The following is an 18,130-nucleotide window of genomic DNA, read 5'->3' on the forward strand; positions in this document are numbered from 1 at the left end:
GAAAGATACTACATATGACTATACTCCCAGAAAAAGGTTATGGAAATATAATCTGGATCAATTATGCTGCCTCTTAGCAGGTTTGTCTATTATGAAACTATTCAAAATGATGGTTATTTAAGGCTTTCTTGATTTTATACATTCAACTTGCTTTAAGATCATTTTAAATATCTGAATTCATTTTATAGTTTTTGTTCTCTTAAAATTTTGTGAAGTAGTAATAATTTATTGTTTTATATCCAATGAACATACAAACCTACTTGCTTGGAAAGAGTAATTATTTTCATAATCTTCATCTAAAATTTGAAGGAGACCAATGATTTCCAGCTAGATTGCTCAGTGTTATTAAATTGTTTGCTACTCCTGCATGCATCCAAAAAAAAAAAACATAAAATGTATTTATGTAGGTTGTTTACAATTAGATTAAGCTTTTCATCATTTCCAGTGTTTATGAGCAGAGTATATAGAAATCTGTATCATTCATTATGAGATTCACGTATCTGGGTTCTGGCAGTTTTATTCTCTCTCTCACAGTAACTCATATTTCTAAATTGAAGGACTCACAGACATATACTACATAATGTTCACACTCAACTAGAACATGGAGAATGTAAAAATTATTATTAGAGGAACTGAAAAATCACATTTTATTTAAAGAAACATCATCTTTTAATGCGTGAACAGATGTGTTTTCTACTAAAGGACACTACAGCACTTCTTGATTAAAGCATGCATCAAACTAATTAATCTATTTTAGTAGTCCATTCTAATCTTATCAAACTTCTTATTTAATGCTATCCTTTTTCCTTGGTAAACTGACTAGATTGATTGGATTCATTGTTCAAAATAATTAACTATCATTATCACAAATCAAATTTATACAGTAATGGGGAAAGAAACCAGTGTGGCCTATATCCTTTCTTGGTTGGTTTTTTGTCATGGCAATATATCCTCATATATAATTTAATGACCCTGGCAATTAAGTTATATCTAGAAAGAAAAAAAAAAAACTGTAATTAAGCCACTTCTGAAAAGAGGAAAATAACATTTTGACACAATGCATTTGAATAACACTGGTGGCTCAGATGATTAAAAAAATAATACTGGTTTAGGAAGATCTTAAGCAGTGGGAAATTTAGAGCATAAATACATACAATTAAAGTATATACAATGATCTTACCTGCTATTAAATTCAGACCATGATAAATAGCAGGTTGATTGCACATCAAGGAAAAGAATGAATGAAGCTATGCTCATAATTAATATGTGATTGCAAAATAGAATATTCTTAAAACTCATAATACTATTTCTATTATGAAAATAACACTGAAGTGTTCTATTGGGGGAGATTAATTAGGCATTGTGAAAAATACAGAGTACTTCTACTTAGAGTCTAATTATGAACTATTGATTTGATAGTTATCTGGTGAAGTTCCAAGCACAAATTTCAGGGAAATGAGGGCCTTGCCTACAATATATCAAACAGTGAAATGTGCATAGTATAGGGGGCAGAGATGATGAAGCAAGATCCAGAGGAATAGTTGAGAATTTTGGTAATCACATAGACAAAATATAGAGGAGGATTTATTTTTTTTTTTGGACTGCTTATATAATGATTTGGTAAGTAACAGAGCAGAGGCTAGAGCAAGTTGCTTTAGAAGTCTTCAGTCAAAGACTATGGCTCTGGGCCAGAAAAGACAGAAAAGATGGGTTGTAAATGAATGTCAAAGATGATACTTTTTAAGTTTGTCAGAAATTGGAGCAGTCGGTCAAGAGTCTTGGACATTGTTCTTATACCACAGATAAACAAATGGCTAACTGAATATCTCTAATAAAGGTGCCTAGCACTGTAAAGGGGTGAACAGATTATGATGAAATATCTTTAATTCAGATGTGAAAGATGTCTTTGTATCATTACTGAAACACAGACACTGATGTTTTCAGATTATTAATTTGGAATAATTAGTAGGTTGCCAGCCATGAAGAGGAGCTGAGGTTTAAAACTTTGTAATCTTGCACATGTAATAAGCTGCCAAGAGGGACTTCTCTGCTGGTCCAGTGGTGAAGAATCTGCCTTCCAGTGAAGGGGACACAGTTTCAACCCCTTGTCGGGAACTAAGATCCCATAAGCCAAGGGCAAACAAGCTGCAGGCTGCGAGCTACCGAGCCCAGGCACAAGAGAGAAGCCACGTGCCGCAGTGAAGACTCCATGTGCTGCAGCTAAGGCCTGACACAGCCAAAAACACAAAAAAATTTAAAAAACTGCAAAGAATATTATGGCCGCCTCAGGGACCATTTCATTAGAAGGTAAATATATGTATTAGTTTATGTTACTGAGTGCAATCATGTAAGTTAAAAAATACAATAAAAGTGAAAAGTGAAAGTGAAGTCTCTCAGTGTCCGACTCTTTGTGACCCCGTGGACTACAGGCCACCAGGCTCCTCCATCCATGAGATGCTCCAGGCAAGAATACTGGAGTGGGTTGCCATTTCCTTCTCCAGGGGATCTTCCTGACCCAGGGATCGAACCCGGGTCTCCCGCATTGCATGCAGACGCTTTAACCTCTGAACCACCAGAAGATAAAACTAAAGCCAAAGACTTAACTATATTAGTGAATTCATTCATTTATTCATCAAATAATCATTGAGCTCCTACCATGAGCAGGGTACAGAGTCAGGTAAAGTACAAGATACGAAGGTTAAAAATAAATCTAGACCTGTGCAAAGAAATAGATAGAATTTGCAATATGGAAAGTATTTCACTAGATATTATAAAGGATACTGGAAGGGCATGGAGGGAGAAGTCATGTGGCAGAATGGTGAGTTTAGAAAAGGTGGCTGTACTCAGGAAGACAGACGACTGTAATAATAAAAAGAACTACTTGAAAGCTGAAGATCCTCTGGAGAAGGGAATGACAACCCACTCCAGTATTCTAGCCTGGAGAGTCCCATGGAGAGAGACAAGCTACAGTCCATGGGGTTGCAAAGAGTCAGGCACAACTGAGCCACTACCACTTTCACTTTTTTCTTTCTTGCATTTGAATATAAGAAAAGAATATTATCACATGTATTTCTATTAAACCTTAGCTTTTCAGTAGCAATGTTATTTTAAATGCAATAACTAGAGCTGAATAAACCTCTAATCCCTCACTTATTGGTCACAATAAATGCTGACGAGTAATGGAATAAATCCATTTCTCTTCTATGAAATGAAGACATTAGCATAAATAAATTTGCAGTCTTTTTGCTTGCTTCTATGTCATTGTTAGGTAACATTTATAAAAAATGGAGCATGAATCAAATGAAAGTCCCGACAATTCTGTCCAACCAGACCCATCTATGGAGTACTGTGATTGTGTGTGGTGAACATGGTAACTTTAGGTTCACACTGGAAGTAAATCAGTATTCTGTCATCTACACTGTTAACGGAAGTGTAAGGCATGTGGTTATTAAAAAGACTCATCCTAACTAGATAAAATTGGAAATTTCACTACTAATTTTACTTAAAGCAGGACCTGAACCCATCCTAATTCTTCCTCAATGAAACAAATCTTAGATTCTTTCATGATCAGCAAAGTAAATTTTCTTAGAGAAATTTAGTCATGCTCCTCTGAAGTCTTGAAAGGACAGATAATAGAATACTTCATTAGTTTAGTGTCCTTCAGAATATCTAAAATTTAACTTATGCCTGCTAAAATGAAAAGACTATAATGAAAAATATTATTTGAAATTCACAACCTTCTGTGAAGCAAGACTTTTTGGAAATTGTAGATGTTTGTATTCTGTGAAATTCCAAGTGTAGACACTTGACACTCGATCAAAAAGAAAGTTAAGGTGGTTGCATTTTAAGTTTACTGCCTTTATAAGGCAAAATAAAAACATAATTATTTATTCGAACAGAGGTATACTCCATTTTGTATATGAAGATGTCACAAGCAATGTGACACAAATATTATATATATAAAAGTATATGAAAGAGATATTGTAGTTCTGATGGCTGTGTTTTGGCCCTGGCCTGGTCTGTCTTCCTTACTTCATCAGGGTTATTTTGCAAGGAGGTCATTCTTTGAGGGATGGCTGGGCAGGATGACTACAGTGGTCCCTGATCCAGTAAAGGGGTTAAGCCATCTAGGACATAGAAAGCTCAAATCTGTAACCTTGGAACCTTTAGCTGGGTGTTCTAACCAACTCAGGTAAGACATTTGAAATGCATTTATCAAGCACATAATATTTTACTTTCTTTATTGAATTCCTTATTGCTTCTCTAACAATTTTATCCTTTTTTCAATTACCAAGTCCAGAAAGTAAAATGGCTTGTCAGTAAAAATTCTTAGAAATCTCAATTATACTTAAAAAAGAAAAAAACATGTAGCATGCAGATCTTTTCAGAATCTCTGCGCTACTCTAACAGCTTCTTTTCAGCTCTTCCATTCTAAGCATTTATGTCAGAAATTTGCCAATGCTGAGACAAAATTTTGTGCTCTAACCATTCAGGTCAATTTAATGTGCAGTATTCATTATTGACACGGATTGTACATCCACGTATTTGAAACATTGAAAGCCCTTGAGAGAGCTTTTACCTGCAATAACTTTAAATGCTTTGGAAATGAGGTCACTTTTAGTTACAATTCAAGAATTTCTAGTTGATATCACTACTGAGTAGTGAGAATAATAGAAAGGACATTGAAAGAAAAGAAGAAAAAGTAGGCAGTGAAATGACTTTATATGATCATTCTAATTATATCCCAAAGTTGAAAAGTGACATCACCACCTAGTAACACAGATGTATTATGTATGACATGAAGTCTCAACTTTCATAGATTCAGCCGGTAGGTCCTGGACTTGGTTCAAGTTACTCTTTCTAGTCTGTCTCTATGATGCTGAGGTCTGAAAAAAATCAATCACTGAGTTACTGCTGAGATTAATAGCTACAAATCTGTGGAGAAACAAACAATTTGTTCTTCTAACTGATGCAAAATTGATTTAACAAATAATGAAACCTAGAAATAGAGCCAACCCTGGATAGGGGAAAAAACTGAGAATATAGAGAAGCAAGTTTTAATTCTGAAAGTGTTATCAGTCTTAAGTCTTCAATTCTTGTAATGATCCAAAAATCTGGAAACTAACTAGAAACTAGCCCAATGATTAGTGCAACAGAAATTCTTGGGAGAAAGCTATTATTTCATATCACTTTCAAAGTGTGCCTTTAATTTTGGGTAAGCAATATTAAATTACCCAAAACATAATGTAACTGGTTTTAGATTCCTCTTAATACATCTTCCTTTAATTCCTGTTAGGTATATTAGAGTTGTTGATAGAGAAAAACAACTGTAAAAGCTGAGGCTCAAAAGGACTTGGTCCATGAACATCATCCACAGATATTTTTGAATGTAAAAAGGAAAATATATTTCATCAATAGGCTATCACAGTGATTTTGGGGGGTGAAATAACTGTAGTTTCTAGTTTGTGAAGCAGGTGCATAAGTAAAGCAATCTATTCCTTTAATCTTTCAACAACTATTGATTGAGGGTCTCCCAATGCCAGACCATGCTGGGATGTAGCAGTGAAGAAAGGGGTCTAGTCTCTGTCCTCAGGCGCTATAGTTAAATGACTGGATACATTATAATTTACACACAGGGACACATTAGTACACAGGAATACATATAAAGGTCAACTCTACTAGTCACAGGGAGCTTAGAGACATTAATCAGCAGGAGGTGATTGTCTAAACTGGCCCCTGAAGAATAAGTAGGAATTAACCAAGATGGCAGTTAGGGTGTTCTAAATATAAGAAGCAATATAAGGAACTCATAATGGAAAGAATTCTTCACATAACAGAAGAATCATACACAGAACAGCGTCACACACTACACCGGAATATGCAAAGTGGGATGGCCAGGAATGAATCCACACACAAAGTAAGGTGATATCTGATCAGGAAGGGAATGCCTTGTAAGTCTTTTTAAAGTCATAAAATTAAGCAACTCTCTCTTAACATATATTTTAATGCAATGATTGAAAAATCTGTCCATTATGACACCTACGCAACAAAGTTTAGATGGACAAGTAATATGAAGACTTTTAATATTATTGTAGACATTGACTCAGAATAACTGAAAGGAGTGACCCACAAAACTTTTAGCTGATAACACAGAGTAATGTTGCTTGCTTGTCAACCGAAATGACCTCTAGACTTACATGGGTTGTAAGAAAACTTGGCAGTTAAAGTTTATTTAAATTAGAACAAGTAAAAGTATAGTAAAGTGTAAAAATTGTCCACTATACCAGAAAGTCTCCAAGAACCAAGAATTGTTTGGCAGTCATATTGTAAGTATCAGTCTGCACCCAGTGACTGAAATCTTAGTCAAGAAATGATAAAGAACAGAAATAGAGTAAAAAATGTAAATAAATAAATAAATAAAACAACTTAGAGTTACCAGGAGCAAAGGAGGGGAGGGATAAGTTAGGAGGTTGGGGTTGACGTTTCCACACTGTGTGCATGCGTGCTCAGTTGTGTCCGACTCTTTGCAACCCCATGAACTGTAGCCCGCCAGGCTCCTCTGTCCATGGTATTTTCCAGGCAAGAATACTGGACTAGGTTCCCACTTCCTCCTCCAGGGGATCCTCCCAATCCAGGGATCGACCCTGTGTCTCTTGCATCTCCTGCATTGGCAGGCAGATTCTTTACCAACGTGTCACCTGGGAAGCACATATACATTCTACTATATATAAAATAGATAACTAATAAGACCTACTATATAGCATGTATACCATATTCAATACTCTATCATGACATATATGGGAAACGAATTTTAAAAGAGTGGACATGTGTGTGTGTATAACTTTTTTGGGCCCCATGGACTGGAGCACGTCAGGCTCCTCTGTCCTCCACTATCTCCTGGAGTTTGCTCAGATTTCCATGGAGTTGGTGTTGCTATCTAACCATCTCATCATCTGCAGCCCCCTTCTCCTTTTGCCTTCAATCATTCCCCATCAACTATACTCCAATAAAATTTTTAAAATTACAAAAAACTCTTCAAAGATTAGTGGGATATAGTCATCATTACAACATACTTTATATATTTCCAGGCTTTTAATTATCCTGGTCCCAAAATAAAGTATTATAATGATGTGACTGAATTGAATTACAATATTTAGAGCATACTTTGGGGGAAAAAAGTATTACATTAGATATTTCTTTACAACCAATTCCTAGGTTAACACTGATATAATTTAACAATGTGGGCAACTTACTGACAATTTCAGGCTCCAAGCCACTTGATCCTTTAACATTCAGATAAACAAGCCAAGATTTACTTAATTGGGCTTAAAGTAAATGGAAAATTATGACAACTATGGATTTAAGTACTGTCAGTGGTAATCTAGGAGAAATAGTATTCCTTATGTTGACTCAAAGAAAATACGCATAACCTAAATGTTGGGAGTTTTTATTCAGAGGGAATGTTAGGACTTGAGCCTGGGAGACAGTGTCCCAGGTGACCTTGAGAGAGCTGACTCAAGGAGGTGTGGGAGAAGCCGGGCTATATACAAGTTTGCAGCAAGGGGCAGGTAGTCTGAATATCAAAAGATTACTGTTAATTCAGAAAACCTAGATCTCTCATGTGAAGAGATTCGGTGATGTTCTCTGTATGGGAAGAGGCAAGTGTCTGGCCTTAGAGAAACCCTTCTTTTCATATCTGCATGGGGCCAATCCTGCTTTCTTAATTGCTCACAACCTAATTCCTTGTTTACCATCAGAGACGGCAGGTGTGGTGGATGGCCACCCCTCACAGCCCCCCAGCTCTTTAGCTGACATAGCTGATGGCCTCATATTAATGGCTTTATTTCACTTGGACTCAGGAATTTTTATTTGGAAAAGGCTTGTTTACAGGTAGAGCGTAGGGCAGAAACATTTCATTTCATACTTATGTCTAATGGCTTCCCCAACTAATTACATTAGATGACTGTTTCCATCAGACAAAAACAGCTTATAAGCATCTTTAACCTGATGGATTACTAGTTAACTTAGTAAGGTTCCAATTTCCAGAGCCCCATTTTCATAGACTCAAAGATATCACAGCAGCAGCCATATCTATGATCTTTATGACACAATTTCTTTTTTCTTATTCCTGCACTGGCTTATTAACTTCTTCCTTAAATATTCAAGTGACCAAGAACAATTTTTAAAGAATTTTCAATGACTTGTTTTTCTCTCAATTTCAAATAAATTTTTCATGTCCATTCAAATAGCCTCCTCCCTCCAAATCAAGCTTGGGTTCTGGAGAACTGGCACGGTGAATCATCTGAAGATGTTTTATGTCTAAATTGTTGAATAAACAAGCAAATCCTGGAAACCTTCATGGAGTATCACTGCTACAGCCTGTTTGGAAGACTCTGTACCCATTAATCAAATCTGAGTGTACTATCTTTGTTAGAAATGATCATTAGAAAAAGGCTACTTTCACATAAAAAGTTCTCTGAGGACAAACTCAGTGCTGAGAAACATTTTGTGACCACTTTTAAAATTCCAGGGTCCGTTTTTCCCTTGCTACCTTAGCAAAGCCGAAGTGAAAAAGTAAATGAATTTTTCCTTTCACTCCAGTTAAAAATAACTGTTTTCTGAATTTGTGTATGTGAATTTTTATTTAATTCTGAACTAATCTCTCATTAATTACTGACACTATGAATTTAGTAGAATTGAATACTCCAGGGAGTCTGTACCTTTACAGGTGTAGTATATTTTTGATATTGTATTTACATTACATTTGATAGCATACAAAATAAAATACCAAAAATATCATAACCCGAAAGTACAGGTAAAGGTTAAGTTATGACTATAAGCTGTTGTCATAAGGTTTATTTAAAAACATACTTGAGTTGAAAGACACTGTTTAATTATGGAAGCAAAAAGGTATAAAATAGCCAGACACCTACAGGAACCCAGCAGAGGTGACTTCAAAGTCAAAATTCCCATTGCCTGTGGAGACTATTAAGAAGACAGATACTAGCAATTTAAAGAACAATGTGTGTTTATTTAAGGAAATACATCCAGCTGTTCCTCTAAGGCATTTTCAAGTTCAGTAAGGGTCAAAAGAAACATATAATATAAAAATATACTTTCCAATGATAAGCAGCCTCAGGCATGAAACATTACAAAAATATATGCCACAGTCTCTATAAGGAGTTCAAGGAAATAGATATGGATTTTATCTTTATTTGAAAATACAAATGAAGTTCTGGAGATAATATAACATCAATGGTAAGACACCATTAAAACCTTGAATCAACACGAATACATACATAATGTAGCTCTGTGTAACTAAAGGTGTCTGAAATTCCATAGTCAGAATGAGAGTGCAATTCAGTAAATACTGCCAAGAAAATCAGTAACTACAAAAAGGAAAATGAATCAAAAGGTTATGCCAAACAACTTAGGTGTTCTAAAACAAAAAGAGTGTAACGACTCTCAATGAATTGCTAAATCACTGTAAAGCACTTTGCTTTTTTAAGTTCTGAAATCTTTAATCTGTTTGCAGAAAAGATAGCGCACAAAGTAAATGCACTCACAAGTGAACGTTTCATTGGATATATACCTATGTAAAACTTTGCCTCAGGATTTTTTTTCCTGCTTTTTTATGACTCAGAGAATAGGGGTATTGATCAAACAATATATTTTGCCTTTTAAAGTTAATTTCTTAGTTTCCTCAGGGGACATATAAGCTTATTCTTTCATTCTAGTCAATAGGTATTTTAATTTAACTTTGGGCATACAATTTCCTAAAGATTAGATATCAAAATTATAAGTAACATTTTGAAAGTGCAATGAAAATCAAAAGTGCCATGGATTACTATATTATTGCTTTTAGATGTTCAATTATTGTTCTATTACATAAATTACATTAGCCAGAGGTACCAAAATGTTTAAAACAATACTTGGCCTATAGCAAGAATTCAATAAATGTCTAATGTTATTTTTATTGTTTTTGGTGTTATTTTTAATTCATTTACAGAAGTCCCATTTTTCATTTGGATGAAAGCAAAATTCTAATGTTAAAATCATGTAAAACTAAAAATCAAATTTTTAAAATAAAACATTTTAAGTTTGGTGGAAGAACAGCAAAAATTTCGATACTGTTCGAAGCCCAGTAGGATGTGTCACTTGCAAAAGAAAGGTCATCTTAATTAACCTCTGCTGACAAGGCTGAGTACACTTTCTTTGGGGAAGGTTAAATTTACATACCATAAAGAACAACAATGAATACATCGCCTTACTTAATTCTACTCTTAGCATATGAAATACTCATCCTTAGCTTAGGGCTTCCCTGGTAGCTCAGTTGGTATAAAAACCTGCCTGCCTGCAGGAGACTGGGGTTCCATCCCTGGGCTGGGAAAATCCTCTTGAGAAGGAAATGGCAAACCACTCAAGTGTGCTTGCCTGGACAATCCCATGGACAGAGGAGCCTGGTGGGCTGCAGTCCATGGGGTCACAAAGAGTCGGGCACAACTGAGCGACTAACACTTTCATGCTTAGCTATAAATGTCCTTGACCTTTATAATGTCAACTTGTGCTGCTGTTTTTGCTACCTGGCCCCATCTATTTTTGGCCAACTTCTGTCATAGCTGGTATTTACATTTAACAATGTGAAACTGCCATTTTTTTACTTACAAAAACATGACAATTTAAAATGACTCAACCAAACGCATAGACTGTCCAAAAAACATAATTATACTAGATTATGGTTTTTAAGAAAGTTGTTTTCCAAGTGGAACAAAGACTACTTCCTATATTTTTCCACTATCCATCAATGCTTTTGAATGGTCATCTTTTCAGATAATCATGTAAAACATCACTGCATTCATGACAACATGTTAAAAAGGTGTGCTGATATCTACTTTAACAGCAATCTTATTTTGCTAAGAGCCTAGCTGCCACATGTGTATCTTCTGTGCTCAATAAATACACATCTACAGTGTAATTTCTAACTGTAACATTCTTTGAGAGATAAACGCCATCTGTAGAGAACATTTACCTGAACAACCTGAGGCAGAGGCAATGCCATGGTTTTTATGCAGGTCTAGATAAAAATGCAGCACAGATTGTTAGACTAGAGAACCTAAGAGAACAGGTAATAGATGAGAGCCACATTGTTTTCTGAATGTAGATCAGCTAAAAGAAAATGTACAAATGCTCACAAAGTGACCTTTACTTTTACGGAGCATTGTTAGATTGAAAAATACATGGAGTAGATTGAGAGAGAGAGAAATGAATAAGTATTCCCACAGACAGAATCGGTCGCAGGCTGGAGCGTGTAAAAGCAAAGCAAATGATTAAGGTATGCAGGGCAGACCAACATGCTTTTCCATATAAGGTCAATTTGTATCAAGAGTGTCATCAGTCAGCCTTTGCACATCTCTGCTCCCAAACTGGCAACTGTGGTCCCATTGAGCATGCTCAATCAGATCATCCTGATTCTATCCATGCAGACATGATTCCAAGGAGGAATGTACAAAGTCACAAATTATCAGTCCATACCAGTTATAGAATTCATATTAAGAACTTGAGATAAAAAACAATTTGAGAAATTTCAGATGTCAAAGCAGAATTCCCAATAAGCATCAATAACAGAAAAATCAAGGATTGAATTTAATAGTGTACACTCCAGAGAGGACAGTGGTCTCGTGTCTAGTTCTGCCCAAGCCTTAAGAAGTCTGATAATGATTCTATCAAACTATTAACTTATTTTTTCTCATAACAAGATTTTTAAAGAGAGTGTTAACATATCAAGAATATAAGGGTATTTATAAGAAGATAAATCAGAAAATATTCTTGTTCAAATAATATCTTTCTGACCTCTGGATGACCACTGTTTGACTGTCATTCAATTAATGATTGGATGCCTTGGTTAGAATAAAGTGTAAAGAAATTAAAACATTTTCATAATTGTCATTTTAATCATACACTTTATATCTCAATTTAATTATACATAGAATATACCACGCCATTTAATTCTATGACTTGGTCTACCCAGTCAGTGCTCCCAATGCTTTTTATTTCAAAGTCTTTTTTATTGAAGTATAATTTATTTACAGTGGAGTGTTAGTTTCAGATATATAGCAAAGTGACTCAGTTAAATATATATATATATATATATATATATATATATATATATATATACACACACACACACACACAAAACTATTATCTTTGAGATGATTTTTGATTATAGGTTATTATAAGACACTGAATATAGTTCCCTGGGCTATACAGGAGGCCATGCTGTGCTCTGCTTAGTCATATCCGACTCTGTGACCCCATGGACTGTAGCCAGGCTCCTCTGTCCATGGGATTCTCCAGGCAAAACACCAGAGTGGGAATCAAACTGGGGTCTCCTGCCTTGCAGGCGGATCATTTACCAGCTGATCTACCAGGGAAGCCTACAGTAGGCCAAGGTTGTCTATCTATTTTCTATACAGTAGTGTGTATCTGTTAATCTCAGTCTAACATCTTTTCATCAACTCCACTTATTGCCTGCTTTGTGGTCCTCCAGTATCCCAAGTACCCTAGGCACCTCGCACATGCCTTTCTTCCTGAACCATCCAGGAATAGAGCAAACAATGGGAAAGGAGTTTCGGAAGATGGGATGGGAAATAGGGGATTCCTGGTCGCTCAGACGGTAAAGGATCTGCCCGCAATGCAGGAGGCCCAATGCAGGATGTTCAATCCCTGGGGTGGGACGATCCCCCTGGAGAAGGGGATGGCCACCCACTCCAGTATTCTTGCCTGGAAAACCCCATAGACAGAGATGCCTGGCGGGCTATAGCACACAACTGAGCGGCTATCACTTTTCAGTGGGGTAGTCAGGAAAAGCCAGTGTGATTAAAGTGACACTTGATCGGACACCCAAGAGAAATGAAGGCACACACTCTGCTTCCTGGATGGCAGAGATGCTTTCTATACATTAAGATGCAAGTGAGGCCACTCATCAACAGGAAGACGTATGGGCAGAGACACACAGATGAGACAGCACCTGATGAGTTTTGGGGATAATGATGTAGCACGATAAAGGCTAGAATATAGGTATCAGGAAGGAAGGCTGCCATGAGTGACAATGACGTCAATGTCTGTGTTACAAGGTTATGGTTGTGTTTCATTTTCTAGTTCAGCAACTCACAATATTTTGAGAATATGAAAACACCTTTTGAAAAATTGAAACATGAGATCCCTGTGTGATATAGTTGTGTTTCTTAAATATAAAATACAGGGCATTAAAAGCCATTAAAAATTCAGTACAACCTTTTATATACATTAGTTTTCCTTAGAACCCAAAAGTAGTATGTGGGTGTATATGTGCATGTAGACAGTATACATATACATATCTTTGTCATTATACAGGCAGTGATTGATATCCCCATGGATAGTAGAGTCTCTGGTAGTAAAACCATGGTCACACGGGCAGGAAACCCACGAGACACGGCCACGGCACAGGGGATGAGCGTTTATGCCTGTCTTTCGGTCAGAACCTTACATGAGGAGGCCTATGTTGTGAAGGACTGAGGGTTAGAGATGGAAGACACCGTGGAAAACATCTCTGCACAGTCTGCTGAAGTTAGAGAAGAAGAAATTGCAACCCACAGAGATAACAGATATCGGCTGAGATTGTGAGCCGAGAACTATAACTAGGATTCAGATCCCTGAAGTGATCTCATCACCTATTTCCAAGATTCGATGCATAAGATCACCCAAACATATCATTAGCAGTCAAAAACCTGTTCCTAGTTAGGAAAACAAAACGTGGCACGCTTCAATTCAATGGAGACAGTTTTCTCTTCTCTTTCACTATGAGGATTGTAATATTTTTCAAATTCTATATCTAATATCATATGGGTCCTACTACAGTTTTTCTCTTAAGTCTCTATTTCAAAACATATTCATCTTTAAGAATGTATCTCTACATCTCTTTTAAAAACCAAAAATTATTTTCTCAAGGTCATCTGGAATTTCAGCAAAGGAGATTACAGGTGTACCTTATTTTATGCATAATAAAGATTTTTGAAAATTAAACAGAATCCACACACTTCAATAAGTGGATTGATTCAATATGTATAAAAATTCAACATTTAAACACTAAAAGAAAAATGTATGCTGGTGGTGATTAGCGCCCCAACCTAATTTGTGAAAGCAGGCTTATATATGTGAAGAGTTCCTTAAAGTGGTTTCTACTTGCTTGGCTCTGACAAAATAAATCTCTTGATACAGGGAGATGTTTTTAAAACCACTTGGAAAATTCTGTATCTAATTAAAAGCCCTCATGCAGTCATGCACAGGTAAGATCTGCTATCTGAATGAACACTGAAGCAGTTTCCTTTTCCACAACAATTGCTCCATTTTGATGGAGCAGGGAAACGGGGACTCTTCCCTCTCTCTCCTACTTCCCTACCGGGGATTATAAATAACCAGTCTAGACGTGACTGAGGAGTGGGTTTCACCGTCCCCCGTGGATCTCTAAGGCTGGTGCAGTGTGTGCTTTAAGATGCCTTTTCCAGTATTTTTGCTGTCCTGCTTCTTTTCAAACCCCTGGCATAGTCTTCTGTACCTTTCCTATTTCTCCTCTTGGAGCCTCTAAAAGAAAGTTGCATTATTTTTACTAAAGGACATTATATTAGATGGCCAGGGACTGAGGACATTAGAAACTTTACTTATGTAATGTTCCAATTTAAAAAAAATCATAAGAAGACTTTCTTTCCCACATTGAAATTTGTTAAGTGTGCAATTATTGCTTTAATTGGATTACAATTGCCTCTAGGTTAGTTTATGTTCCTCACATGGTCAAAAACACACATAAAACACATGATTTAAAATGGAAATGCACCGTATTTTGGTGCTAGGATAATTCAGATATTTTCAGATAGCAAATAATTGTATGACATTCCACTTTGGCAAATGTTATTAGTATAAGAAACAACTTCATTTAAGGATTCTATTTCTTTTTATTGCTAAGCTTTCTATATACTTTATTATATTCTTGCTCTCCAATATTTTATATGGTTAGAATATAGAAAGTTAATTCAATATAATACAACTAACTGATACAATTAAACGTAAGTAACATATTAGTTTTTTTTTAAACTAAATCATTCAGTATACCCTACTGTGTTCAACCTGTATAATTATATATCTTCTAACTTGTCATGTAATTCACAATTTCTTCCTGCTGCTTAATCGCAGACTTCAGCAAACACATCTTAGGGGGAGAGATTCAGTATGATTTTTCCGTGAATCTTTTATTTGTCATGGGCTTTAAGGCAATGATTACTCACATGGAAAGAAATGAGGGGGTGTAGAAAAGATACAGGAGTAAAGGTGCAAGATGGTTTTCAAGTACATGCACAATTTAGATTCATTCTTGTGGGAGGGAATCACAAGGGAATTAATCAGCAATATATCTGTAGATTTTACACCAATCATTTCTATAAGAAAAAAGTAGCAAATTATTGCACGTTGTTTCTCAATCATAAGAAAGAAGGAGTATCAAAAGACAGTCAGATGTGGAAAATCAGACCTGTAGTTAGTCCTGTCCCTCAGAGCTTTCTGTGCTGCATAAAACTTTGAGGAAGAGAAATGTCAGTGCTCATGCCTTAATGAAAAATGAACCAAAAAATCACTCTTAAAGAGATCACGTCTATCCCAGTTTGGTCATTTGATGGGGTGATTAATATTAATGGTCTTCTATATATTAAAATGCGTGATAGCATGTAAAGATATCACAGGGATCACGGGAAAGCGCCGACTTGGGCTGTAGAACACGTTGTAGGCACCTGTCTAAGACGGCAAGCAGAGTCGGTGACAGGACATACTGGGCTCACCGCGGTGATAATTACTTTAGGCAACGCAGGAGAGCAAGGGATCCAGATTTGGGCTGGAGAGATTTCAGTGACAGGCATGTTGCTTCACCATAAAACACAGCTTTACTGTAAGACTTCTGATTTTTAGCCATATCCTAAGGGCTTTCAGGTCCATAATCATCTTTGTTCTGGACTTTAGGCTCCTTTCCTGTCTGAATCGGTCCCTTTAGGTTAGATTACAGATGACTCCTTCCAACCCTTGGAAACGGTGCCTGGAGTGAATTATGTTACAAACATGCTCTGGACCAAGAAGTTTGGCAATGAAGATCTTGTTCCATATCCAGCTTGTCATTCACAATTAATTCTCTCCCCTCCATTCAGAACTGTTTTGTTTCCCCTGAGAGTTATGACTGAAACTGAATGAATAAATAGAAGTTTTTTTTTTTTTTTAAAGGAGGGAGAGAGAGAGAGAGAGAGAACTGTCCAGTTACCATGCCTGTATGAAGGATGCTGAGCTAGACTGAAATTGCATTTGATCTGTTTCTCTGTTGATTTTGTAAACCTTTCCAAAGGTTTCCATAGTAACAAGTGAATCAGTCCGATTCCCCCCAACATCTTTCAAGCATGTAACAGGGATAAAGATGAAGGTTAGGGTGAAAAAAGCTATAATATCTTTTCTACTCCCAGGATATATCTGAAGTCATGATTAGTCTTTTAAGAAATCGAGTATGTTTCTCCCACCACAGCCATATGAAAAAGTTGGTTCCGAATTTACTTACATCTCTGATGTCTGCGTTTGCTCCTGTACATGGTCATTCTGGAAAAAAAATCCGACTTTCTAAGAAGTAATTGCTTTGACCACGGAGACAAAGAGACGGGTTGTGCGCCTGCTTTGCAGTAAGACTGTTGCTCACTGACAGAAGGTAACCAGCAATCACACAGTGAAAGCCAGGGTAATACCATTCTCATAAAATTACAGGGGAGATGCTCCAGCCTGTAACTACTCTATCTAATGCAAATCTTCTAGAGCAAGCTGTAGTTCCTTCACCTCCCCCAACTGATACCAGTTAAGTTCTCTAATAAAATCTCTGCTGCTAAAGTGCTATGCTTGAAGCAATGTTGGATTAAGAAAGGATTCATATATTTAGCAAGAATAGCAATCCTGAAAATCTAAATGTGAAATATAAGAACCTCTGTTTGATATTCACAGAAATGAAAAAACCATCCTGTGGGTTCCCATGTCTTTCAGCCACTCTAGAATGTTTAGATGCGCCTTTTATTCTGAAACGACTGAATCCTTTCCCTCTCTGAGCTCCCAATGCACTTTGTGGGTTCAATAATTAAAGCCATTATCGCTTTTAGAGCTGTCTAATTCTCCAACCAGACTGTTTCTCGGGCAAAGCAGGAATTGCATGTTTCCACGTTATGTCCTCAGGCCTAGTGTAGACCACACACCAGGTCCCAGGTTTGGGGAGCGCCTCTCTCTGGGCTCCACGCTTGGCCCCCTTCGGAAAGAAGCCTGTCTGAAGCTTCCTCCCGCCCTCATCCTGCCACCTCGGGTTCGTCGGCCAACCTCTCTTTTCATAGCGCGCTTTCTCAGTATCTTGGGCACATCCTTATCTGAACACCGTCACCTCAGCTGGACTCTGAGGAAGCTCCGTCTTTGTGTGTGTGGCGCTCTCGGCTCCGACAGCCGCGCCCGGCGCCCAGCTGAAGCCCAGGGCCGACCCCCTCTCAGCTCCTGCCCAGGGATGTCTGACTTCAGAGCCCCTTCGCCTGCTCCTCAGGGTGTCTGCAATGCAGTGTTTATTTAAAATACAGAAGAATTTACCCTGGTAGAGAATTTCTGTGTGCTATGAATCGACTCTGCAAAAGCCTTCATCTTCCAGCCAAAACCAGGAAACACCTTCAACTGCCAAAATTCTTTTTCAGTGTTAGCGAACTCAAGCTACTTATTAATAGGAGGAGATACCATTCCCACGACTCTTCATGACAGAAGGACTCTTTCGGTGTCATTAATAGCTGTGTATGTAAGTAACGACTACAGTCCTACTTCCAGATGCCAAGAACAGCATTTTAAGTTTTCAGCAGAATTCTTCTCTAGTGCCCTTGATTTCAGGCTAACACATTGCATTGTTTAGTAAGACTCTGTCAAAGACCACGGTGGGTATTTCTTACAATAAGGCAGAGTTAGTATCTGTACTTATCTACATAAAATGTGAAACCCTCGGAGGATTTTCCTTGGGTTTTCCATAACAGTGAGATAAAAATATTTCCAAAAGAAGGTG

At 37.0% G+C, this 18,130-nt stretch overlaps 1 protein-coding gene and 1 long non-coding RNA gene across 9 annotated transcripts in view; one reads left to right on the forward strand and one right to left on the reverse strand.

Annotated features, from left to right (window-relative positions):
* RALYL (RALY RNA binding protein like) overlaps positions 1–18,130 on the reverse strand; it is a 782,895-nt gene that overhangs the window by 215,336 nt on the left and 549,429 nt on the right. Inside the window, exon 1 of one of the 8 annotated variants that reach the window (XM_070477452.1) lies at positions 16,622–16,777. The exons of the other annotated variants lie outside the window; for them this stretch is intronic. Within the exon in view, the coding sequence (XP_070333553.1) occupies positions 16,622–16,658 (37 nt within the window). The 5' untranslated portion in view covers positions 16,659–16,777. Of the gene's footprint in view, positions 1–16,621; positions 16,778–18,130 lie in introns of those variants that run through there. 8 annotated transcript variants of the gene reach the window in all.
* Positions 5,863–8,623, forward strand: LOC139038412 (uncharacterized). The gene is made up of 2 exons (XR_011491374.1): positions 5,863–5,951; positions 8,250–8,623. It is a non-coding gene; the product is annotated as an uncharacterized lncRNA (long non-coding RNA).

Source organism: Odocoileus virginianus, chromosome 15 (assembly GCF_023699985.2).
Source record: "Odocoileus virginianus isolate 20LAN1187 ecotype Illinois chromosome 15, Ovbor_1.2, whole genome shotgun sequence".
Classification (NCBI taxonomy): Eukaryota; Metazoa; Chordata; class Mammalia; order Artiodactyla; family Cervidae; genus Odocoileus; species Odocoileus virginianus.